The sequence below is a fragment of the Capra hircus genome, chromosome 5, assembly GCF_001704415.2.
Source record: "Capra hircus breed San Clemente chromosome 5, ASM170441v1, whole genome shotgun sequence".
Lineage (NCBI taxonomy): Eukaryota > Metazoa > Chordata > Mammalia > Artiodactyla > Bovidae > Capra > Capra hircus.
The window spans coordinates 23,697,008-23,720,069 of NC_030812.1; the positions used below are offsets into that span (position 1 = coordinate 23,697,008).

General features: G+C 44.3%; 1 protein-coding gene across 1 annotated transcript in view; it reads left to right on the top strand.

The window, feature by feature from the left end:
* Positions 1-23,062, top strand: part of PLXNC1 (plexin C1) — a 155,525-nt gene that overhangs the window by 18,733 nt on the left and 113,730 nt on the right. The window contains exons 2-4 of the mRNA XM_013963727.2: positions 5,711-5,851; positions 17,532-17,666; positions 22,050-22,150. Coding sequence (XP_013819181.2) covers positions 5,711-5,851; positions 17,532-17,666; positions 22,050-22,150 — 377 coding nt within the window. The remainder of the gene's footprint in view (positions 1-5,710; positions 5,852-17,531; positions 17,667-22,049; positions 22,151-23,062) is intronic.

Here is a 23,062-nt window from a genome sequence, read left to right on the forward strand (position 1 = left end):
ATGCTAATAGGCAGGACATGTGTATTATTGTGTCCATTTTACAGATTCAGTTGTTGCAGTTTGGGGGCTTGCCCAAATCAAGCAGCAGGTTAGAGATGGAGCAGGGCCAGATCTTGGGCATAGGGCTCCTGCTGAGGTTTCCTAACTGCAAGTGGGCCCCTGGGTAAGTAATGATGAAGAAACTGCTTCAGGTGAGTGTATGCCAATGAGGAGCGAAGTACAAGATTTACTGCCAGAGAGGCATTGGGCTTCCCAGGTGTGGCCCAGCAGTGAAGAGTCTGCCTGCTAGTGCAGGAGACGTGTGTTCAATCCCTGGGTCAGGATCGTTCTCGGAGGAGGAAATGGCAACCCACTCCAGTATTCTTGCTTGGAGAAGCCCATGGACAGAGGAGCCTGGTGGGCTACAGTCCATAGGATCGCAAAAGAGTCGGACATGACTGAGCATCTGAGCAGAAGTTCCTAGACATCCAGTTGTTTTTTTGCCCTGGCCCCATAGGGGAAAAACCAAAATAAGAGAATCTTTTCAGCACTGTGGGGATTAAAGACTTTTTCTGTTTCCCCAACAGTTGAGAGACCACGTTTGAGTGCATTTCCTCCAGCTGTTCCCATAATAACTGCAGCAGGGCTGTGAGCATCCTGCGTGATTCTGAGTCAGATCATCTTCCACGTGGTAGGGGCGGGGCCCCTTGGTACTCAAGTCCAGAGTGTACCGTTCACATCCTAGAAGACAGGCGCGTGTCCCCTGGAGGTGGGCAGTGCACACTGGAGGATGTTTATGGTCCTTGAAAGATTATACGAAGGAGCTACAAGGTCAAGCTGTTTCCCTCATGATATGCCCAGTATTTCCTGAATATGCTTAAGCGCACATTCCTTCCCAGTAGCCTTGGTCCCACTTTGGTGTGTCAAGCCCAGGCACTCTCTTTTTCAGCCCAAACATCATTTGAGACAAACCGAAAAAGGTTTCCCTCTGAGAGCAGGCTCAAGTGTAGGCGGGACGTGTGGTTAGACATGGCACGAAGGAGACACAGAGTGACAACTCTGAGGGAACCAAGAAAGCCCAAAGGGGAGACAAGGTTTAGAGCTAAATCAAGATTGGATTTTGTCATGAAAAGCAGAACTGGCAAAAGCATCATTACAAGGCATTAACCTTGTTACACACAGAAGAACAAGCAGAGGCTGGGATTCAGAAATAAATTACACATAATAAACTAGACAGAATAGGCCGCAACATTACCGATTATGCCCTAAGGGGGAGAGAAGGGCAAGATAGAAAATAGACAAAAAAAAAAAAAAAAAACCCACAAAAGTGAAAATTATCTCTGGACATGGGGGGCCACAGCATTATTTCACCCCCTTTTCTACTTGGCTCCCCAGGTATTAATTCCACTTTTGTGAGCAGGCTTCTCTGGAGTCTTTTGTTTTCATTTGCTGAAATGAGCAAAAGAAAGCCATTCAGAGGGTTCTTTTTTCCATTCACAGGGACCTGTCCATTTCTGTGTGTTTCCAACACAAAAGAATCCATTTCCATTCAACACGAGCAGCCCTTCAAGTTTACATGAAGTCCAAGCCCTCGTTTTCCTATTTTCTTCCAGACTCGCTGTTGTAATTGGCTGCACAATCCTGACTATGGCCAGGGTTCTCCAGGGTGAGAGGATAACACTCGAGCAGCTCTGAGCCCTGGTGGCTGAGAAACACCTAGCGTCTAGGGCCGTGTCCAACAGATATGGCTCTCATTTCTTACACAGGGACTTCCTTTGGGTTACAAGTAAACCCAATCAAGTAGCAGCTTAAACCATGACATCTATTGATAGTAAAAAGCTTAAAGGGTAAAAGTCTGCTCAGTGGTGTCCTCAAGAGTCGAGTGTCTCTTACCCTTCCCCTGCACCAATCGGTTGGTTTTCATCTCCCATCTGGAATTCATGGAAGCAAAATGGCTGCCACCTCTCTGCACGGATAGCCTCACATCAGAGTCCAGAGGGAGGAAGTGTGGGAAGAGGAACAAAGGGCTTTCCTCAAGAGCCTTCTCTTAGCAAGGAGGAAGCTCATTCCCGGAAGTGCCCCCAGTGGATTTCTGGCATCTCACTGGTCCAGATTGGACCACATGGCCACCTCTGGCTCTAAGGAGTAGGAACATGAGTAACCAGGCAACGGAGAACAGGATAACCATGAAGCTCGGGCCAATCACAGTTTTCCCAGGCTTGGGTTTATTGTGACCCGAACAAAACTAGGGTTTTGTGGCAAAGAAGGAGGTGGCCTTAACTGCCATGGGCATGGCAGCAACTGTTTTGTGTTTTAAATAAAGTAATGATAGCAGACATGGGTCATAAGTTATCACATGCCAGATTTTACTCAGTTTCCTGAGACTTGCGTCCTAACTCATTCAGTCCTTGTGAAAAGTCCATGGCACAAATGCCTCTTAATCATCACTTCTGTTGTATAGAGGAGGAAATTGAATCACAGAGAGGCTGCATAATGTGTACAAAATTACTTAGAAAGTGACGGAGCCATGACTGAAAGCCTGAAAGTCTGTCTCACCACCCTGCGGGAATCCTTATTTGTTGGAGTATTATAAAATACTCCGTGAAAACACAGTAAATGCACGCTTCTGCTTCTCTGGCGGTTCGGTCAGTAAAGAACCTGCCTGCCAATGCAGGAGACATGGGTTCAGCCCTGGGTCGGGAAGATCCCTGGAGATGGAAATGGCTACCCACTCCAGTTCTTGCCTGGGGAATCCCAGGGGCAGGAACCTGGTGGGCTCCAGTTCGTAGGGTCGCACAGAGTCAGACATGACAGCAACTAAATCGCCACCAATAATAATAGCAGCTAGCATGTATTAACGTGTCATTATTATTACAGTCATTATTCTCTCTCCTTCATAATTACCCTACCAATCAGGCACCATTGGCCTTATTCACAGCTGAGAAAACCAGTTCCCAACAGTGTTCCGTAATTTGCCCAGATCATCCAGAGGATGAGAACCAAACTTGAATTGTAAACTTATCCTCTCTGACCCCTAGTCCTGGGTGGTTTGTTCTATGCCACCAGCTCTCAAGTTCTGGGAACATTGATTTAATGGCCATGCTAGTTACCTGTGCTGTTGATCCAGGACTTAATTTAGAAAAATGCAATTATTGAGAAACAGTCAGAAGTCAGGGAAAGATGTTAGAGAGGATGAAACAGTAATTTAGAAGCAATTTTCTCCCTGTTCCTTTCCAGCTTTTGAGCCACTTCTGAGTTTTTTGGAGTCAATCTTTCACAAGCAGAGCATTTCATCCCACCTCAGCAAAGGTTAACTGTGATATGATTCTTGGCTAATCTGAGTTACTGCAGTTATTAAGCACCTATTGTATACCAGCGGAGAAGGCAATGGCACCCCACTCCAGCACTCTTGCCTGAAAAATCCCACGGTTGGAGGAGCCTGGTAGGCTGCAGTCCATGGGGTCGCGGAGTTGAACATGACTGAGCAACTTCACTTTCACTTTTCACTTTCATGCATTGGAGAAGGCAATGGCAACCCACTCCAGTGTTCTTGCCTGGAGAATCCCAGGGACAGTGGAGCCTGATGGGCTGATGTCTATGGCGTGGCACAGAGTCGGACACGACTGAAGCAACTTAGCAGTATACCAGATATGGGTTTCCCTCGCAGCTCAGGTGGTAAAGAATCTGCCTGCAAGGCAGGAGACCTGGGTTCAATCCCTGGGTCACGAAGATTCTTTGGAAAAGGAAATGGCAACCCACTCCAGTGTTCTTGCCTGGAGAATCCCATGGACAGAGAAGCCTGGTGGACTACAGTCCATATGGTGGTAAGAGCTGGACATGACTTCCATTGTCTCAGATGGCCCTTGTGGATGGACAATCAACAGTCCAGAGTCATTACCCTGTATCATAGGAGGAGGGAGAATGGAGTCCTCCAGCCAAAAAGATCAGTGTTAGAACGTTTCCGATGCTCAGACAAAGATGACATCCAGTTCTCTGAGTGAAGCACTTCTGAGATGCTCAAATATTTAACAAAAATAAAAAGTGTGGTCAGCTGATCTTAAGTTTGAACAATTCTGGTTTTATTTTAAAGCAAGATGTGTGGTGTGGTTTTATTTTTTTTAATCTAAAGGTCACCGATTTTTCTTTTTCTGCTCATAGTCACGAGGGATCCTTATCTAAACAGTGATCTATTGTTCTGATTTTAGACTCATAGACATTTTTTTTTCTTAACTTCATTTTCACAGGACAGTTCCTCATCTTCTCTGATGGTATTAGAAGTAATTTTTAACAGGAAAAAAAAATCTCTAATGAGCTTTCTAAAAATCTTCTTCAACTGAGTTCACTATGGAATATTTTATGCAAATAAGTCACTTTCTCTTAGGTTATGACATCTCTTACTTGAAAAGAGATCACGGCATTGGAGAAACCCTTGCCAGCTTATCTTTTCCTCCCAGCGCAACTTCAACAAAGAAATATAGACGGTACTTTAAAGGCTTCAGAAATCAATTTGGTCCATGAATCCGTTTAGTTTAGATGTTAATGAAACTTGGTGGGTTTAAAAATAATGAATGTTTAATAAGACATAAATTGAAATACATAAACACTGTCGGCAATAACATAATGAAGTTAATAAGTCTCAGCCTCCCCCTGCCCCTCTCCCCGCACCCCAACTGGGGTGGTTTTCGGAGTTGCCCTGATGCTTACAGAAGTCTGTGGGCTTTCGCATTGGCTGAGATGTAAATATGTCTCTGCAAACCTGAGTGCAGTTGGGAACTGAGCTCCGGCAGATAATGCAGGCTATCACACCGTGTGCAGCATACAGAGGGCAACGGCTCTTTCTAGCTCCATATCTTCCAGAGATTTGTATAACAAACTCCGTTTCCTGTCGTTGAAGGCAGGAAGCAGCATGAAGCACTTCATGCCTTTAAACAAGAAAAAAAAAAGGCATTTGGGGCGATGCACTCTCTGCTCTGGCTTAAAGAGGGGCTTTATTTAATGATCAGGAGTGAGCCTGTGATTATATGTGCTCAGAACCTCAGACCATTTAAATGCCTTCAGGTTCAGAGTTAGGTTTTTCCTTTCTTCTTCAGGAACATCAGCACCAGGTCCAGTCCTTGTGGTTGGTTCCTCCTTAGCCCCGTGGTGCTCTCTCACCCACCATCCATGACTCTCTATTTCCCTCTCTACCCTCTGAATGACTTACCCCGTCTCTGGGCTAACACACTGCCGCCTTCTTATAAATCCAGATTCCTTCCTCTCTGCCATTACATCAAATAGGATGGTCCATCTCACACCTTAGGAAATGGCTTGTTTAACCTCACAGAAGCCAAATCCTCACCAAAATAAATTGTCACATGTTCCTGCAAATAGCCAAGTATAAGACTGTCTCCTTCCCAATTCAGTGGTGGGCTCTTTCTTGGCAATAAAGTGGACCTCGGTTTCATATATCTGCTGGGGGAGTGTTAAGTGGATGGCTAGCTCACTGCTGGCAATCAATACATGTTAATACGCAGTAAACAAATGGCTTTCCACAGGCTGGGCAAGCACAGTGATTCTGCAGATAAAGGGGATAAAAGGTTGCTCCTGGGGATCTTGTCTAAACAAATGTATTGGGGGCTCCAGTAGGATCCTTACGAGGTGGGCATGAGTGACATTTTATCATCATGAGAATTATCACTGTTAAAAATTATCTTTTTGTTTTTTTAATTTGTACGTTTGTGTGCATGTTCAGAAAAACGGGGATGAACCTGAAAGAGTCGAACCGATCGCATCATCTACCTTGATCCATTCCGACCTGACATCCGTTTACGGCACCGTGGTAATGAACAGGACTGTTTTATTCTTGGGGACTGGAGATGGCCAGTTACTTAAGGTTGGTTCTCTGTGCCTTCTTCAATGTCGATTTTAATATTGATCCATTTTGTGCTTTTGGCTCCTTTTTTGTTTATTTTTTATTGCTTCTGGTTTATGCACAAGACCATACCAACTGCTTTATGTACTGCTCAGAGAGCACCCCCACCCCCTGAAATGGCCTGAAAGAAATTTCCGGAAAGCTATTCATAATAACCTCCCTACCCATGTGTGAAAGTGACAGCCCCCTTGCTTCCTGGGAACTTGTCAAGGCAGTTCTTTTCCTTACTCATAAGCTGCCTGGGTGAAGCATATGGGGGTCTGGCCCTACCCCATCCTTGATTCACCTTCCTAAGACTTTTAACCTTTCAATTCTGTCTCCTTTATGATGGAAATGTACAAAGCACCTGATTTCTCATAGCTTCAAAGGGATTGTAGGGCTAAAAAGAAGAGGAAAAAAAACCCCAAAAAACAGATGTTCCTTCTCCCCGGCCCACCTGCCACCCACATAGAGGGTTTGCTTTCTGCCCTTTGTATCCACACCCACCACAGAGAGGTTAGAGATCTGAAACCCTTTGAGACTCCCCTTGACTTTAATCTCTGAGGACTTTTTTTCCACTTGGTGGGTATACTACTGCTCAAGTTGAGATTTTTATTCACTGGGGGAGAGGGACAGTAGGAAGGAAGAGAAAAACTCAGATACTATATGACTCTGAAATTATATAGCAGTTATCTTATCAATTTCTTTAGTAAGCATTTATTGTGCACCTCCTGTGACCACCAACATTCATGGTTCGAAAGGGCACTGTCTCTTTCACCCTCTCTGATTCTCCTTTGTCTCTCTGTAGCCAGTTAATTTACTCCAATTCAGAATTGAATACTAACAGATTTGTTTTCTCAAAGGATTTCCCACTGACAACTAGCTGTGTGACTTGAGGTCCATCACCCAGTCTCCCTGAGCATCCATTTCCTCATCTGTAAAATGAGATAGTACTGGATGACCTAGGAAGCCCCTTTTTCTTCTGGTGGTCTGTCTTCTGTGCAGTCATGCCCTGCCGTAGCCAAGCCTGCCTGCTGGCTGGCTTCCTCCAGATGCGCCCGTGTGCTGCTCCCATACCTCTGCTTACACGGTACCTCCTCCCTGGATTGCTCTTGTATTTTCCCCTCTGCTTTACTGAATCCTGTGAGTCTATACTTTGGCTCAGCTCAAACTCCACCTCCTCTCTGAGCCCTCCTAAGACTGGAGTGTTCACGTTTCTCCCTCATCTCCCGAAATACCCGTTGTCTATATCATCCTTTTGGCTTGTTACAGATGTCTTGCTTGGATGCCTGACCTTTCCTCGTGTGTTTGTCTTGCCTTCTCAACTTGATTTTAAGCTTCCTGAGAAAGGAGGCCGGGAATTCCCACAGCCCAATACAGGGCTGAGTGCCTGGTAGATATTTGATTTAATCTGTTTTCTTTGGAGGAAACCCAGTAGCATATGGGAGGGGGTTTGTTTGTATACACATTCTTTTAAAATATACATTGATCATCTTTCCTGTTGTGTTAACTGTCTTTCCTGGCGAAAGGTAAATACCCACCCGTCCTTGTGCACAAGTTGCTCAGCACCGTCTCAGTGTCGTCAGGCAGTGTCTGGAGCCACTGTGACCTGGTCAGACTGATTAGACCCCTTCGCCTGGCAGAAGACGTTTCCGCCAACCCTTACTGGGTCTCCTCACCAATTATCTTCCTCAGATGTGGGATATTTTTGACGAGTGTTTTGACAAGAACACCGTTTCCCCAAAGCTGAGCCAACCAAACTGTTAGATGGTAAACTGGAGGTGAAGGAACACTTGGCTATAAATAGTTTCCAATGGGACAGCCTGGTTTTGCCTGTCCTGTTCGTTCACCCCCACGGTTCATGTGTACCTGGCTGGTGGGTACTGATGTTGTGGTGGGTGGGTACTTGAGGGGTGGAACTGAGCTGCAGCCTCAAGCTGCTGAGGAAGAGGTGGCTGACCCAAGTCTCACTTTCTTCGGCATCTGTCCAGGCTTCACCCTCAAAAGTTGCCTTGCTTGTAGGGTTCCAATAACAGGGGCAGGTCCGTTTTCCGTTTCCTTGTTTTGTGCTCATCACTCTACCTGTTCTGACTAACTTAGTCCTCTCCACCACTCGGTGAGGTAGATCGGGATCCCCACCCCCCGGGCTGAGGACTGGTGCCTCTGGTCAGGTCAGTGGTGGCATTAGATTAGAAATAAAGTGCACAATAAGTGTAATGAGTTTGAATCATCCCCGAAACCATCCCCCCACCCACCCCAGGTCTGTGGAAAAATTGTCTCCCATGAAACCAGTCCTTGGCATTGCAGTCCATGGGGTCACAAAGAGTCAGACACGACTTAGCTATTGAACAAGGACACGTGGCAGAGCAGGGGTTTGGGCCAGGAGCCACTTCAGAGACTGACTGGTATCCCTCAGGTTGCTCTGACTTGGGAGCTGCTGCCTCGGGTGTGGGCAGCCACTCCATGAAGGGTCTCTGGGGAGAGTGGGAAGGCGGCTGACAGGAGGTCATGCTGACTGGGGTGGGGGCGGGTTCTTAGAAGCTCAGGGAAGAATCCCAGCTTGAGAAGAAGCAGGCCATCTGACTGAGGGACTACCTCACTGGCAGGATAGCTTCTTAGGAATTAAACTCTACCCGCAGCTCCTCCTTAGGAGGATCCTGCCCTCGGGAGGAGGCTGTGAGCTCACCTGCCCACCCCTTCCCTGGCTCCCTAGGACAGCCCGGTCACTCCAAGACTCCCCCAGGAGTCCTGGGCACAGAGGGCTTGCTGCAGCCCCTTAAACCACCCAGAGTCCTGAGGAACCAGCACTGGGCAGGTGCTTTGGGAGAACCTCCAAATCCTTCATTCAAAAACTTCAAGCTTGTCCCTTGCCAGGCTTGTCACTGGAACTGTTGGAAAAGACGAACATTGATAGACACAAGCTTGGCTTCTTAAGCCGCAGAGCGGAGCTACTAATGAGCAGAGAAAAACAAAACCCAACCCAAGGCAGCCTGAGGGGGGGAGGAGAAGAAAGGGCTTGGATCACCCACAGCCTGACTCATCAGTTTCCCCGGTGATCGAGAGTCGACAGCGTTTTGACAGAGCCAGGCGCGGTAGTACATGCCTGGTTGGATGAGAGGCAGGCACTAGCATTTGGGAGCCCATTGCTGTTTTTGACCAACACACACGCATGTACACACACATACATGCACGCACACACACGCATACATCTACCCCACCCCCACTCCCATTTCCTAAATCTCTGAAAACTTCATGGAGTTTTAATATACTTTGGTGCCATTAAAATGTCATGTTATTTAAATAATTTTGTTTTACTGTAAGAGTAATACATGCTTATGGAGAAACTTTCCAAGTATCGGGGTATGAGGGGAAAGCAAAGAAAAAATGCCCCTAGTTTTCTTACATGGAAGCAGCCTCTGTCAGCATTTTTCCTTTTTTTTTTTTTTTAACATAGTTGAGGTCAGACTCTATCCTAATTTTGCATCCTTTTTTCCTCAGTTAATGAGGAAAGAAATGCTTATATTGACATGTTACGGCACACTTGTAAACAGTATTTTTAAATAGAACGTTCTAATATGTGGAAACATTTTGAGTTTAAGATAGTGAAGCATTTTTAACACGTCTTGAAAGGCATGCACTCTTTCAAGTTAGCCAGTACTATCTCTGAAGGGAAGATTTTATTGATGATAAAGTGGAAAAATTAAAGACCTCACAATATGCTAATACTTTTACTACCCTCTTCCTCCTTTTATTCCAAAATTCCTTTATAAGGTGTTAGAAAAACTGAACTAATTTGGAACTGAACATGTCCTTGTGATTGTCTACTCTGCCCCTTCCTTACCGACTTGCCATCCTCATGGCTGTGAGACAAGTTATGTCCAGTCACTTTTCTATCTGGTTATTTCCTCATTTTACTTCCTTTCTGAGTATGACTGCATGTTATAATTTTTCAGTTGTCAGCGTCTCTACTGAGATCAGCTGAGAAAGTAGGGCCATGCTGAACTCAGTATTTGGGAATTCATACCCCATGTGTTGCATGGCCAGGATGCTGCAATGAGTGCTCATTCTTACCAACATGGGCTAGCTCTTTCTCCAGACTGTGGTACACGCTCGGGTGCAGTTTGGATTCCTTTGAGCTCACTCTGTAGCATATAGCAGATCATTTCAGGGGCAGAATTGAATATCTTGAGCTTTTCTGGGTGGTAAAACAAGTAATAAGGAAATATGCATGAAATCTAATATCTGTAGCCTTACCCATGCCCATGCCTTTCTTGTAAGCATAATAAGGCAATGGGTGAGGAATAATAACAGCTCATGTGTCTGAGCTCATGCTGTGTGCCCAGCATTCGGACCAGTGTCTTCATGGGTTAACTAGTTGAATGCTGTTAACATCTCCGCTTCATAAATGAAAAAACCTGAGGTTGTGAGATGATAGGTAACTTGCTCAAGGGGATTTGAACAGAAGCAACCAATCTTCTGGGCTTCCCAGGTGGCTCGGTGGGTAAAGAACCTGTCTGCAGTACAGGATGATGCTGGAGATATCAGTTTGATTCCTGGGTTGGGAAGATCCCCTGGAGAAGGGCACGACAACCCACTCCATTATTCTTGCCTGGAGAATCCCATGGACAGAGGAGCCTGGTGAGCTACAGTCCATGGGGCTCATAGAGTCAGACGCGAGTGAAGTGACTGAGCATAGCACAGTGCAACCAGCCTCCCCAAAAGCTGCACTGACAATTCAAATGTGTTCTGTAGAGTTTGTGGAACTGGTTTTAAAATTATTATTATTTTCTAATATTGGAATATCTAGGTTAATATCAAGATGCATGTATTTGAGGTTTCATGAGAAAGGGCTCTGGCTTTTGTGGTTCTAGTTTGTTCCTATTTAGGGACAGCTTGCTTCAGCCCAGCCGGTGCAGACTTCTCTTTTAGAAAAAGGCAGAGCCCTGTCCTCTTGGGGCTGCATGTAGTGCCTGGGAGCCTCTGAAGTCCCTTAGGAGGCCTGGCTTTTCCCCAGTGAACTCCTTTAGAGCGAAGGTAGGAAATCTGTTCCAGTTGAGTTTTAGAATGGCTCCAGCAGTAAGAGGTTAGGGCTGGCTTTCTGCAACGTCCCTGGGCCTCAAGTAGAGTTCAGGACACAGGAAGCCGTACCCGGCCCTTTCCCCAGGTCCAGCAGAGACGCAGCACTCTTGTGCTTGGTTAGGACTGATTCCCTGTGTAGCTCTCCAAACTCTGCTCCTACCATGGAGGGAAATTCAACCCATTTCCAGAAAGTTCTTCCTGCCTCCACCCAGAGTAACCTCTGAAGAGTTTGCCTGGACCCTGGCTTTTAAAATTTTTGAGTGAAAAATAAGAGAAGTCTTTCATAATGTCAAGCTCTGTTTATACTCCTACAGAATGTTCAAATAAGGAAAAGGAGGCCATGAGGAACCCAGGACAGGACCTGGGCCGGAAGTGGGGGTGGTGGGGCTGGCTGAGCTAACAGACCAAAAAGTAAAGACGGTGGGAACTGTTGAAACTTGGAAGTGGCCTCCATGGTCGGCTGTTGAGAATGTCATGTTCAAGTTTACCCCCATCTCATTCATTCCAGTTTGTGAGTGTGTAGGGACCCCCTGATTCAGAACAAATTCTCCCGTGTAATCCACAGATCTAGAACTCGTGATTCAGGCTGTGTGCCTCTCTTACTACTTACACTGAAATCAGGAGACAGGAAACCAGAGAGGCATTTGCTTTAATCTTTCTATTTCATACTTATTATTACTCCTACCTACTGAAGCACAGTAAAGGCTACTGTATAATTACTTTGCTTTCTTGTGTGTGTGTGTGTGTGGTTTAAGTCTCCTTTGTAGCATTTCTCAGAAACTATTGATGGAAAAAAAAAAGCGCGAAGATTGGCTTGTTTACGCTTAACTGGTTAGCCTCACAGAGTGAGGTATAAGAAAAAAAATCTGGTGAAAAATAGTTTAACTTCTTGAACACCCATGGCTTCCCACTGTCATAGTAAAGAAGAAAATAGTCTTTCATTTAATTTCCCTCCCCCTCATTTTCCTCCCCAGGCTATCTTTCCCGTGGATGGTGTTGTCCCGGTTATATAGCTAACTGTACAATGTGGAAGTCTCACACACTGTACATTTCAGGACTATAGTTTGTTTTTTATTTATTTATTTTTGCATGCAAGGAAAATCCCAAGGCTAGTTAATAGGCTGCCATGAGGCTTCAGGAAGATGTCAACCAAAACAATATATTGACACTAACTGAAATCCTCCATCGGGAAAATTTTGTTTTCTACACAGGCTGCAGCTGGAAAAATCTGAAGAGTCCTATAAAATCTTGAATGCTAATGAAGTATGTTTTTCATTTAATAAATATTTATTGGGTGTCTTTTTTATGTGCCAGGACCTGTTCTGGGTGCCAAGGATATGAACGTGAACACCACCGACAATGCCCCTACGCTCTTGGTGGGAAGAGAAAGACAGGAAACAAGTAAATGGATTGATTAGTGGTGAGGGCATTTCACAGGGTGATAAATACCACGGAGAAAGCAGAGTGATGGGTAGAGAGGGGCAGAGGGGCACCATAGAGAGGTGGTCAGGGAAGGCTTCTCAGAGGAGGTGACTTTTGAGACTCAGAGGATGAAGGGGCTTATGAGAATATATACGGTAGAGACTCAGATTGAGTTCAGGTTATCTATAACAAGCGTGTATCCTGGAAGCAACAGATGAAAATCTGCATCATGCCCAAGGGGAGTATGTGTGTGTTGGATGCATTTCCTCTTATGCAAAACTCAGCCCGTTTCGGGTTTCTGTGACTCACCATTACTTCCTGCATCACCGCACTGATCGTGTTCTTTTCTGAGGCTGCCCAGCCCCAGTCTTGCTGGCTGGCTTTTCTGTGTTGAAGTGGATGTGACTTTTGCAGTTAGAAGATCTAAGTGTTCTCTCAGCATCCACGTGCTGGGCTGGGGTTGGGTGGGGTCAGAGGTGATATTAATAGAAATCCGGAGGAGAAGGAGAGCCTTCCCCATCCTCTCCTGGAGTCACCTGAGAGAGATGAGGATCACGCTGAAACAGAGACCCCAGGCTCTCTGTGTAGCTCGTGGTTTAGTGAAAATGTGATGAACAGGGAAACTTCCTTCCTTGGGGCTATGGAGAGCATTCTCTGCATAATCTAGCAAAAAGAAAAACCGTTTGACCAAACTCATCCTCAAACACTTGAAATTTAGATTGTATGTATGTATTTTTAAAGACAATGTATTAGCATTGTTCAAAACTCAAAGAACCAAGAAAACAGGCAGTGTTAAGTCACCCATTCTTGACTTCTGGGGCAACCAAATATCTCTCTATAAAATAGAGATATTTTATATATGTCTACAAGCAAAAGGGGGAGGATAGTCTTTTCCCCATTTATTAATCATCTATGTTATATATGTGTATACATGTAGATATACTTATTTAACATAGCTTTTTGAACAGATAATACATAATACATTTGAACACATAATACATAAAAAGCATTTTAACTCTTTTTATTGCTAACTAGCATTTATTGTTTGCACTATAGTTTGCTTACCTGGATCCCTATTGTTGGACACTTAGGTTGTTTCAGTCCTTTGTCAAAACACACAATGTTGTAGTTAGTACCCATTACATGCATCATTTCACATATATACTAAGGGCTGCAGGGTCTAAGGATATGTGTTCTTTAATTTTGATAGATGATGCCAAATTACCTTCCGGAGAAGTCTTACTCTCACCAACAATGAAGCATGTCCCTTTAAACCCAGCATCTCTAGTTATTGGGACAAGCTTCAGTGTTGGCCACTCAAGGTAGCTTGTTCAAGAAACTGGCAAATCCTGGCACAAATATACATTGGTAATTTAAAGAAGAAAAAAACCCCCAGCAATTTCCCTGACATAGTTCCAAGTTCTAGAGAGAATACTGATGCCTTATCTCCAAGGGATCTAGTAAACAAATCTGTATTGACCCAAATAAGATCTTTCTAGCCCCTACTCATCTGCATCCACCATGCTCCAGAAATGAATAAGCTCCAGTAACAACTACACGGCAGCTCCTAGCTCACTGAAAGTGGATGAGTGATATGAGTAAATTAAAAGTATGTTTTTATTTATTTTTAAATTTGAAAGCAAATCCAAGACACTATGTCATTTCACTCATACAGATTTTATTATACATGTCGAAGAAACTATGATCATTTCTTTATATCACCACAACCATAAAGCTATTATCACAAATATTAATAGGAAAATTGTAATTCTTTAGAATTATCTAATACCAAGTCCATATAACTAAATTTTCCTGATTGACTCAAGAATGTCTTTTTAAACTTGTTTTCTTCAAATTGGTTATCTGATCAAGATATCTGAACAAGATTTTGAACAAGGTATCTGAGCAAGATCCTAAAATGACATTGAGGTTGGTCTGTTTCTCCGAATCTGTGTGGCCTCCTCTTGTCGTTTGGTTTACCTCCACTGGCTTTTTGAGGAAGGGAAGTCTCTGGTCCTGTGGAATGTCTTGTATTGTGGATTTGGCTGTTCACATCCTTGTGGTACCGTTTAGCTTGTTCCTCTACCCCTTCTGTTTCCTAGTGCTAAGTGGATGTTAGCACTAAAGGGTTATCAGATCTGGCTTCAGCTCTATTGGCAAGAATGCTTCATAGGTGTTCCTCCCAAATGATGGGTTTTATCTTCTCCTGACTCTAACTTCTATCAATCTTATTTTTATTTTCATCTGACTTCTATCTCTTTCCTTCTATACAACCACTTTCCAAGAACCAGATCAGCTGTTTGCATCTGAGCTGATTAATAAGGAATGTGAATTACAGATGGGAAGACAGGAGCCTGGCAAGTCCACACTTGGTTAGTGCCTCCCCGAGGTCTCCCTTGGTTCACCATTCTCTGTAGGCCAGAGTCTCTAACAGAACTTTCCCTGAAGATGGAAATGCTGCCTATCTGCACTCACAATATGATAACCACTTGCTATATGTGGATAGTTATTCCTTGAAATGTGACTCATGTGGCTGAGAAAGTGAATTTTTAATTAAATTTATTCATGTCAATGTATGGCAAAACCAATACAGTATTGTAAAGTAAAATAAAGTAAAAACAATTCTTTTAATTTAAAAAAAGAATAAAAATAAAAAAATTAAAAATAAAAAATAAAAAAAAAGAATTTACTAAAAAAAAATTAAAAAAAAAAAAAAAGTAGCCCTGTGTGGCTACTGGCTACCATATTGGATGGTGCAGCTGTAGCATCATTTTTCAATGACTTGGGGTACAGACCTTTCCCAACTCCCTTGGGACCTAAATATTGCTTTTCCTTTTGTAAAAGTCATATTTAATGTATTTAGTTACATTGATTTTTTCCAGAGCTGCCACTGAACTTAGCAGTTCATGTGCTTCTCATGAGCTACCAGTTACACCAAATCCACCCAGGTTTGACTCAGAACAGATGATGGAAGGAAATCACCATCACAGGACAGGTCCAGATCCTGCGTGCATGCAGGATACAGTTCCATCTGCCAAACTGACAAGGAGCCTATGGTTAAATAGCAAAACTGTGCTCACCATCAGGATGTGCGGCACAGGCACGTTGTAGCCCAGTAGATGTGTTGTAGACTTTGAAAAGAATCCCAGGTGCCAGTTTGTTTTTTTTTTCCAGTTATATGCCCAGTGTAACTGATGTCCACAGTGGTAGAGAGGTGAATGAATATAGATGCTATATCTGCTGCTAAGTCACTTCAGTCATGTCCGACTCTGTGCGACCCCATAGACAGCAGCCCACCAGGCTCCCCCGTCCCTGGGATTCTCCAGGCAAGAACACTGGAGTGGGTTGCCATTTCCTTCTCCAATGCATGAAAGTGAAAGTGAAGTCGCTCAGTCATGTCTGACTCTTTGCGACCCCATGGACTGCAGCCTTCCAGGCTCCTCCATCCATGCGATTTTCCAGGCAAGAGTACTGGAGTGGGGTGCCATTGCCTTCTCCAAGATGCTATATCTGGATGTTTTCAAACTGACAAAATGCTGAACATCTTCACTTTGAAAAGCATTGTATTGTTTGGGGCAAAGGGGTGGGTACAGAGAGGATTAGGACATGGTGCCTACCCAAGAGGAGCTTGCAATCTAGTAACAGATTATTATCCATCACGTATTGATTATGTGCTAAGCATTGCTCATAATTCTTATCTGGTCCTACAACAACTGTTGTATAAGGAAGGCATTATGAGTTCCATTTTAGAGATGAGGAGATTGAGGCCCAGGGAGCTTCGGTAAACTACTAGCTCAGAGTAGCACAGCTACTGGAGGGTAGAGCCAGGAGGCAAACATGAGACCGAACTACCATTCTGTTTCCCCAGGATTAGGGTAATAGTCTCCTGAGCAGCCTTCCTATCCATGTTTCAAACCACACCTTCTCACCGTGTCACTCCTATGCTCAAAGCCCTGCTATGGCTCCCTGTCCCTTACCCAGAGTAAGAGGCAAAATCCTTACACAGGCCAACAAGAACCTATGTGATCCACCTTATTACCTTGCTGTCCACTCCCTCCTACCTTGCTTGTTTTGCTCAGGTCATACTGGTCTGCTCTCATTTTAGGGCCTCTGCACCAATAGATTATTTTTCTAAGAGTATGTTTTGTTCAGATACCTAAGTAACTTGCTCCAGAATCTCCTGCAAGACTCTAAATGAACTTCGCCTTCTAATGAAGCTTACATTGAACATGCATCTTCCATCTCATTTTATTTGGACCTGTATCACCTGCTAACATATTTTTTAAATATCAGTGTATAGTTGATTTATAACTTTGGGTTAATTTCCAGTGTACAGCAAAGTGATTCAATCGTACATATATAAATCGATTCTTTTTCAGATTCTGTTCCTTTATAGATTTTTATGAGATATTAAATGTAGTTGCCTATGATATAAAATGCCTGCTGGTGTATTTTATAACTTTATGATTTGTTGTTAATTATCATTTTGGCCCTCACCCCATGCATGCACATGAATATAAGTTCTATAAGGGCAGAATCTTCCCACCATTTGTTCACTGCCATTTTGCAAACATCTGGAATGTGCCAGAATAATACAGTGATGTTCAGTAGATATTTATTGACAAAAGATGAATGAAGCTCAGGAATGTCCAGTTTCAAAGCCACACTTGTATTTGATGTGTAAACAAGTACCTACTTGTGTAGGCCTGCTAAGTTGTCCTGGTTACTCTAAAACACATAGCCATGTAGACTCACATAGGCAAATCAGAGTAACCCATGCAAATATCTTCAGATTGACTGCCTTTAGTTTTAAGATCACTTGGCATAGCACGAGTGAAGCTGTCACTGTAGCGTCTCGTAAGGCCCACGTGGTCAGAGATTGTGGACAGTGGGCTTCCACGTGTAAGGATGCTGCCCCAGCACTGAAGAGTGAGTGTGCAGGCACGGCTTTGTCCCCTACAAAAACAGAAATACCAAGCTTGTCATCACTTGCCTTGAAGGCTGAGACATGAGCCGATGATTAAGGAAAGGAGCACCTCAGCCGGTGTGCATAGTGAGGAAGAAAGAATGGAGTCTTAGGATTAAGCAGTAAGTTTTGCCACCCTGAAATTCAGATTATTTAATGGAAGTTTTATTTCTTTTTTTTAAAAAAAAAAAACAGGTTATTCTTGGTGAAAATTTGGCCTCGAATTGTCCAGAGGTTATCTATGAAATCAAAGAAGAAACACCTGTTTTCTACAAACTTGTTCCTCATCCTAAGAAGAATATCTACATCTATCTAACAGCTGGAAAAGAGGTAGGCAGAAATACTAGCTACCATTTCTGTATTTATGAATGCAAACTGTTTGATTGATGTCATTATCTGATGGTAAGGCTTGTACTTTGAACTACTGAGTTTAAACACTGCTGCAAGCTTTGAGAAGACCTGCAGTGGTTCACAGGCATGGAATTAAAAACCTTACTGTCAGTAAGTAAGCAAGAAATATTACCTATTTAGACAATTTTATTATTGGCTATATTTCCAATGCCAAGTTTTTCAGAGAAGTGTGTGCTTGCAAATGGGTGGATAATCAGCAAGGTAACTGAATTTACACATTTATCATGTGGGCATTGAATGGTTAGATGCATTTATGAATATGCCCAATGGGATTGGCTTTGGAATTTGGGGTTAATATCAGGCCACAGTCTTATACACATTCATGAACCAGGAAATATATGGCACCCACCCTCCCTCTCTTAATTTATCTGGCTGTTTTAGTTTTTCTTCTTGCTTCTGCTTACTGAAATAAAAAGGATGCCTTTTTACATTTTCTTCAGTTTTAAAGTGCTTTCACCAAGGGAAAGAGGAGGGGAACTAATTATTAGCATCCTACCAATGCTGTTCTAGTTACTATTCCAAAGGGAGTCTCTCTAGATGCATAGAATTGTACACACAAACACACCAACCCCCAAATATAATAAACAGCATTAACAAAATCTGTCAATAATGTAGTGAGATAAAAATTATCCTTGTTTTATATATGAAGAGGACTCAGGCTAAATGTCTTCTCATGGATATATGTATATATAGGGCCTTGTCAGGGTTAGGACTTAAATCCTACCCTGATCTTAAAGCCCATGACTGTTGTGGTTCAGTCACTAAATCACATCCAACTCTTTGCAGTCCCACAGACTGCAACACGCCAGGCTTCCCTGTCCTTCACTACCTCTTGGAGTTTGCTCAGACTCATGTCTGTTGAGTCAACGATGCCATTCAACCATCTCATCCTCTGTCACCCCCTTCTTCTCCTGCCCTCAATCTTTCCCAGCATCAGGGTCTTTTCCAGTGAGTCAACTCTTCACATCAGTTGGCCAAAGTATTGGAGCTTTAGCTTCAGCATCAGTTCTTCCAGTGAATATTTGGGGTTGATTCCCTTTAGGATTGACTGGCTTGATCTTCTTGCAGTCCAAGGGACTCTCAAGAGTCTTCTCCAGCATCACAGTTTGAAAGCATCAATTCTTCAGTGCTCAGCCTTCTTTATGGTCCAACTCTCAAAACCGTTCATGACTACTAGAAAGATCATAGCTTTGACTATACAGACCTTTGTCGGCAAAGTGATGTCTCTGCTTTTTAATACACTGTCAAAGCCCATAATAAGTGGGATCAACCCCAAATTTGTGAAAACCAAACATTCTTTCATGGTTGTTTTGACTCATGACCATTTGAACATACAAAGTGCAAAGAAAACTGAGACTTACATAATTACATGATGAATGTCACATGCTCTCAGCCCACCCCCATTTTTCATTCTTTTCCTCTCCATTATTCTAAGCAGAGCAGCAAAAACATCAGTTTCCATGTACTAGCCAAGTCACAGAGATGATGTGCAAGCCATTTAGGGCTTCTGACTTTCCTAAAAAGGCCATATTGCCCTTTGCATGTTGAAAAGGCAGCTATTCAAAATGACCACACTGAGATGGCCAGTGAATCTCATATACCTTTGTTCTTCACCATACAGAACCTTTGCAAACAGCTTGCTTCAACATTTAAACACTGTCTATTATATTTCTTCCCCCAGGGCTCCCATAGTTGAAAGATTTTTGTCTACTCAACAAACTGCATTTATTAAGGAACAGTTCCCATTCTCAGGCTTTATTTATCAAGGGCATCTCAAAAGAGCCACTCAGAGCGCTGACTGTGCTACCACAGGGAGCTGATAAAATTCCAGCTCAAAGCAAAGACACTTGTAGCCTTGCTTAGTCTGTGCATGTTTTTGTAATCAGCTTTTTGAAACATTGCAAACAGCTCATAAATCCTTCCCCCAAATCCCAGACTGTAGGCCGAGAACCACCGTGAGAACCACCAGTAGTTGATAGATTCTCACTTTCTGAAGGTGAAGAGTTCTAGTCTGGCCATTCAAAGCCTGAAGACCTGGGAAGGGTTTTCTACTGGGCATCAAAGCTGGCTATCCTTACTTTCTTCACTTAGATTCACTGCTGGAGTTCCTATTAGTAAGACTCTGGTGTTCTGATTGAGCCAAGATAGGCCCTACAGAGGCAAAACCCAAGGAAGATCCTTCCTCAACTCTTGGGGAGATAGGAACAGACAAACTGAAATGCCCTGGTACATCCATAGAACACCAGGTCATTAAAAACAACCGCATGGGGATAGCTACATGGCTGTGGCATAACCCCTATAGTGTGTTAAGTTAGAGAAGCAGGTCCAATGTAGTAGTTTTGGTGGCCTTTCTTTACCATGGGCTTCCCTGGTGGCTCACAAGGTAAAGAATCTGCCTACAATGCAGGAGACCCAGGTTTAGTCCCTGGGTTGGGAAGATTCCCTGGAGAAGGAAACGGCTACCCACTCCAGTATTCTTGCCTGGGAAATCTCATGGACACAAGGAGCTTGGCAGGCTACAGTCCATGGGGTTGCAAAGAGTTGGACAGCACTGAGCGACTAACACTTTCACTTTTTTTTCAGAGTAGTTCTCATAGAATGTTCTGGAGACCCATTTTGTACTAAATGTTCTGAGCAAAAGTGGTCCTGGGAGCAGATGTTACCTGCTATATCCCTCCTGCTGCTGCTGCTGCTAAGTCGCTTCAGTCGTGTCCAACTCTGTGCAACCCCATAGACGGCAGCCCTCGAGTATCATAACCAGAGTATTCAAACGCTCTCAGAAGTCTTGTGCTAAGGAAACCTGAAGTGAAGTGAAGTCGCTCAGTTGTGTCCGATTCTTTGTGACCCCATAGACTGGGCCCTACCAGGCTCCTCCGTCCAAGGGATTTTCCAGGCAAGAGTACTGGAGTGGGTTGCCATTTCCTTCTCCAGAGGATCTTCCCGACCCAGGGATCGAACCCAGGTCTCCCGCATTGTAGGCAGACGCTTTACCGTCTGAGCCACCAGGGAAGCTGCTTTTTGCCTGTGAGGTTTCACATGTTTGTTGGACCGTGGAAACTTTTTCCAATGTAGTAGCAAGAGCCAGCATTTATTGAGTGTGTATTATGTGCTGGGCAATGTTGGTAATTACCCTGTGAAGTCAGCAATACCATCACCATGTCACAGGTGAGAAAACAAGGTCAGAGAGATTCTGTGACATTTGTGAAAACACCCCAGAATTACAGAGATGTCCTGTGAGCTACAAGGAAGTATCCACATTCTGATTAATTTCAGCTCAGGCTCGTGGCCTGCCTGCTGCATCTGTCAGCCACCCTGGGAACTGTGAGATGATGGGTGTGGTTATTCTTCACAAAGTCAACTTAGAATGGACTTTTCATTAGAATGGACTCAACTTAGAATGGACTCTGCTCTTCTCACAAACTCCTTCTAGAACTCTGTTTCTCTGTGTGATTTAAGAAGTTACGTATGGTCTCCAGCAGGTACGACTCCCTGGCTCTGAGTTCTGCAGGTTTCCTGACTACCTGCTGTGGGATTTTGCCTGCAAAAAATGTGCCGTGTGAGGCTCAGGTCCTCCCTGCCTCCCCCGGCCCTGCTTGGAGGCTCGGCCTGCCTTTGGGGCCTGGGTTTGCCCATCACCATCTCCCTCTCTGGGGGCTGCTATTTCCTGGCAACTGGAAGAGGCAGCTCCAGGGGCTGAGAATGATTGGAAAACTCCAATTTCTTTTCTTTTCGCCTTCAGTGGAGGGAGTGTGAGCAGTGAGCTGGGAGCTGAGGTGATGGGACACCCCTGAGAGGGGTGTGGCGGGGGTGGTCCTCATTTTCATGCCATGGGTCAACCTCCTGCTGACCCTTGGGGTCAAAGCCTGTTGCTTTCCCCTGATGCTCATCTCCAAGGTGCTGTTGACTGTCTCTCTGAAAACCAGGTGACCTGATTCCATGATCATGGAAATCACTATTAGCAGATCAGAAAGCTAACTATGTACCTGTTAGCAGAGGTTAACAGAGGTTCACCTGTGAGAACTCTTTTAAAATACAGATTCCTAGGCCCCTGCCCTAGTCCTGCTCAACTTGAGTCTCAGCGGCAGGGGGTCTGGGAATCTGCCCTTTCAAAAGCTCCCCCAGGAGATGGTGATAAACTGCTCCATACACTAGGACTTGAGAACCACTGCCCGATGTCATTACACAGACATTCAGTGTTTGAGTTGATAAATGCCTCCTCGTGGCCCTTCATCAGATAAGGTGTTGGAGTTTTTCTGATGTTGCTTATAATTCCATCTGAGCTGCCATCATTTTTATTTTTAGGTGAGGAGAATTCGTGTTGCGAACTGCGGTAAACATAAATCCTGTTGGGAGTGTTTAGCAGCAACAGACCCTCACTGCGGTTGGTGCCATTCGCTACAAAGGTATTTCCTGAGTTTTCTCACCGACTTGCAATTTTGAAACAGTGTGATGCAGCTGCACACTTGTTGCCCTACTTTAAGGATCCGTTGCAACGACCTGGGGGAACTGATCTCGGCACCCGCTAAAATATCATTGTCCAAATTCATAATCCAAATTCATCCTCGGGGATGTTCCCAGCCACAATGGTGTTACTGAAATCATTTGACCTGGACGGCTGAGAGGGTCCCCAAGCTAGAATGGTAGGGGGAGTTGGAGGTGGGGGAGAGGGAATAAGTTGGGGCTGTCAGTTTTTCCTTTACTTTCTGCAGAGTTCTCCAAGATTAGAGAGAGATGGAAGGTTCTTCCTCAGCGGAGATAAAAGAATAGGCATGTTTGAAATGTTTCAAATGAATCCTCACGATGTCACACATTCGGTTGGCTCCGCGGAAGCCTGATTATTGACGATGCTGTCTCCTGATGCGCGGTACAGCTGTGCACAGGCCTGATGTGCAGTCGCAGTCTCCGGGCAGAATCTGCCCAGCTTGGTCTTGAATTACGATGTTCACGACCCATCTAGGCTCAGGGCGACTTGTAGCAGCTTCCTCGCCATGGCAGCTCCCAGTGTAGCTGGGACCGGCCTGGTTGGATTCACTGTTGCCATGGCAACCCAGTACTCAGGCTCTGCTATAGAAGTGAGGAGAGGGGAGCCTGCTGCAGCTCAGGCAGAGGAAAACACACACACACCGTAACAGTGTCTGTCAGGTTGGTGCTTTCAGTTTTTAAAGGTGAAAAAGGATAAGAAAGAGTAGAACAGGGGCAGAGAAGCTGAAGGCTAAACAAGGGGCAATTTGGGGAAAGAAAAGAAGGCTGAGAAAGAGAATTTGAGAGGCTTTTGGGGGGAGGAAGGCAAGAGGAATGAAGGGGAGGGGGGAAAT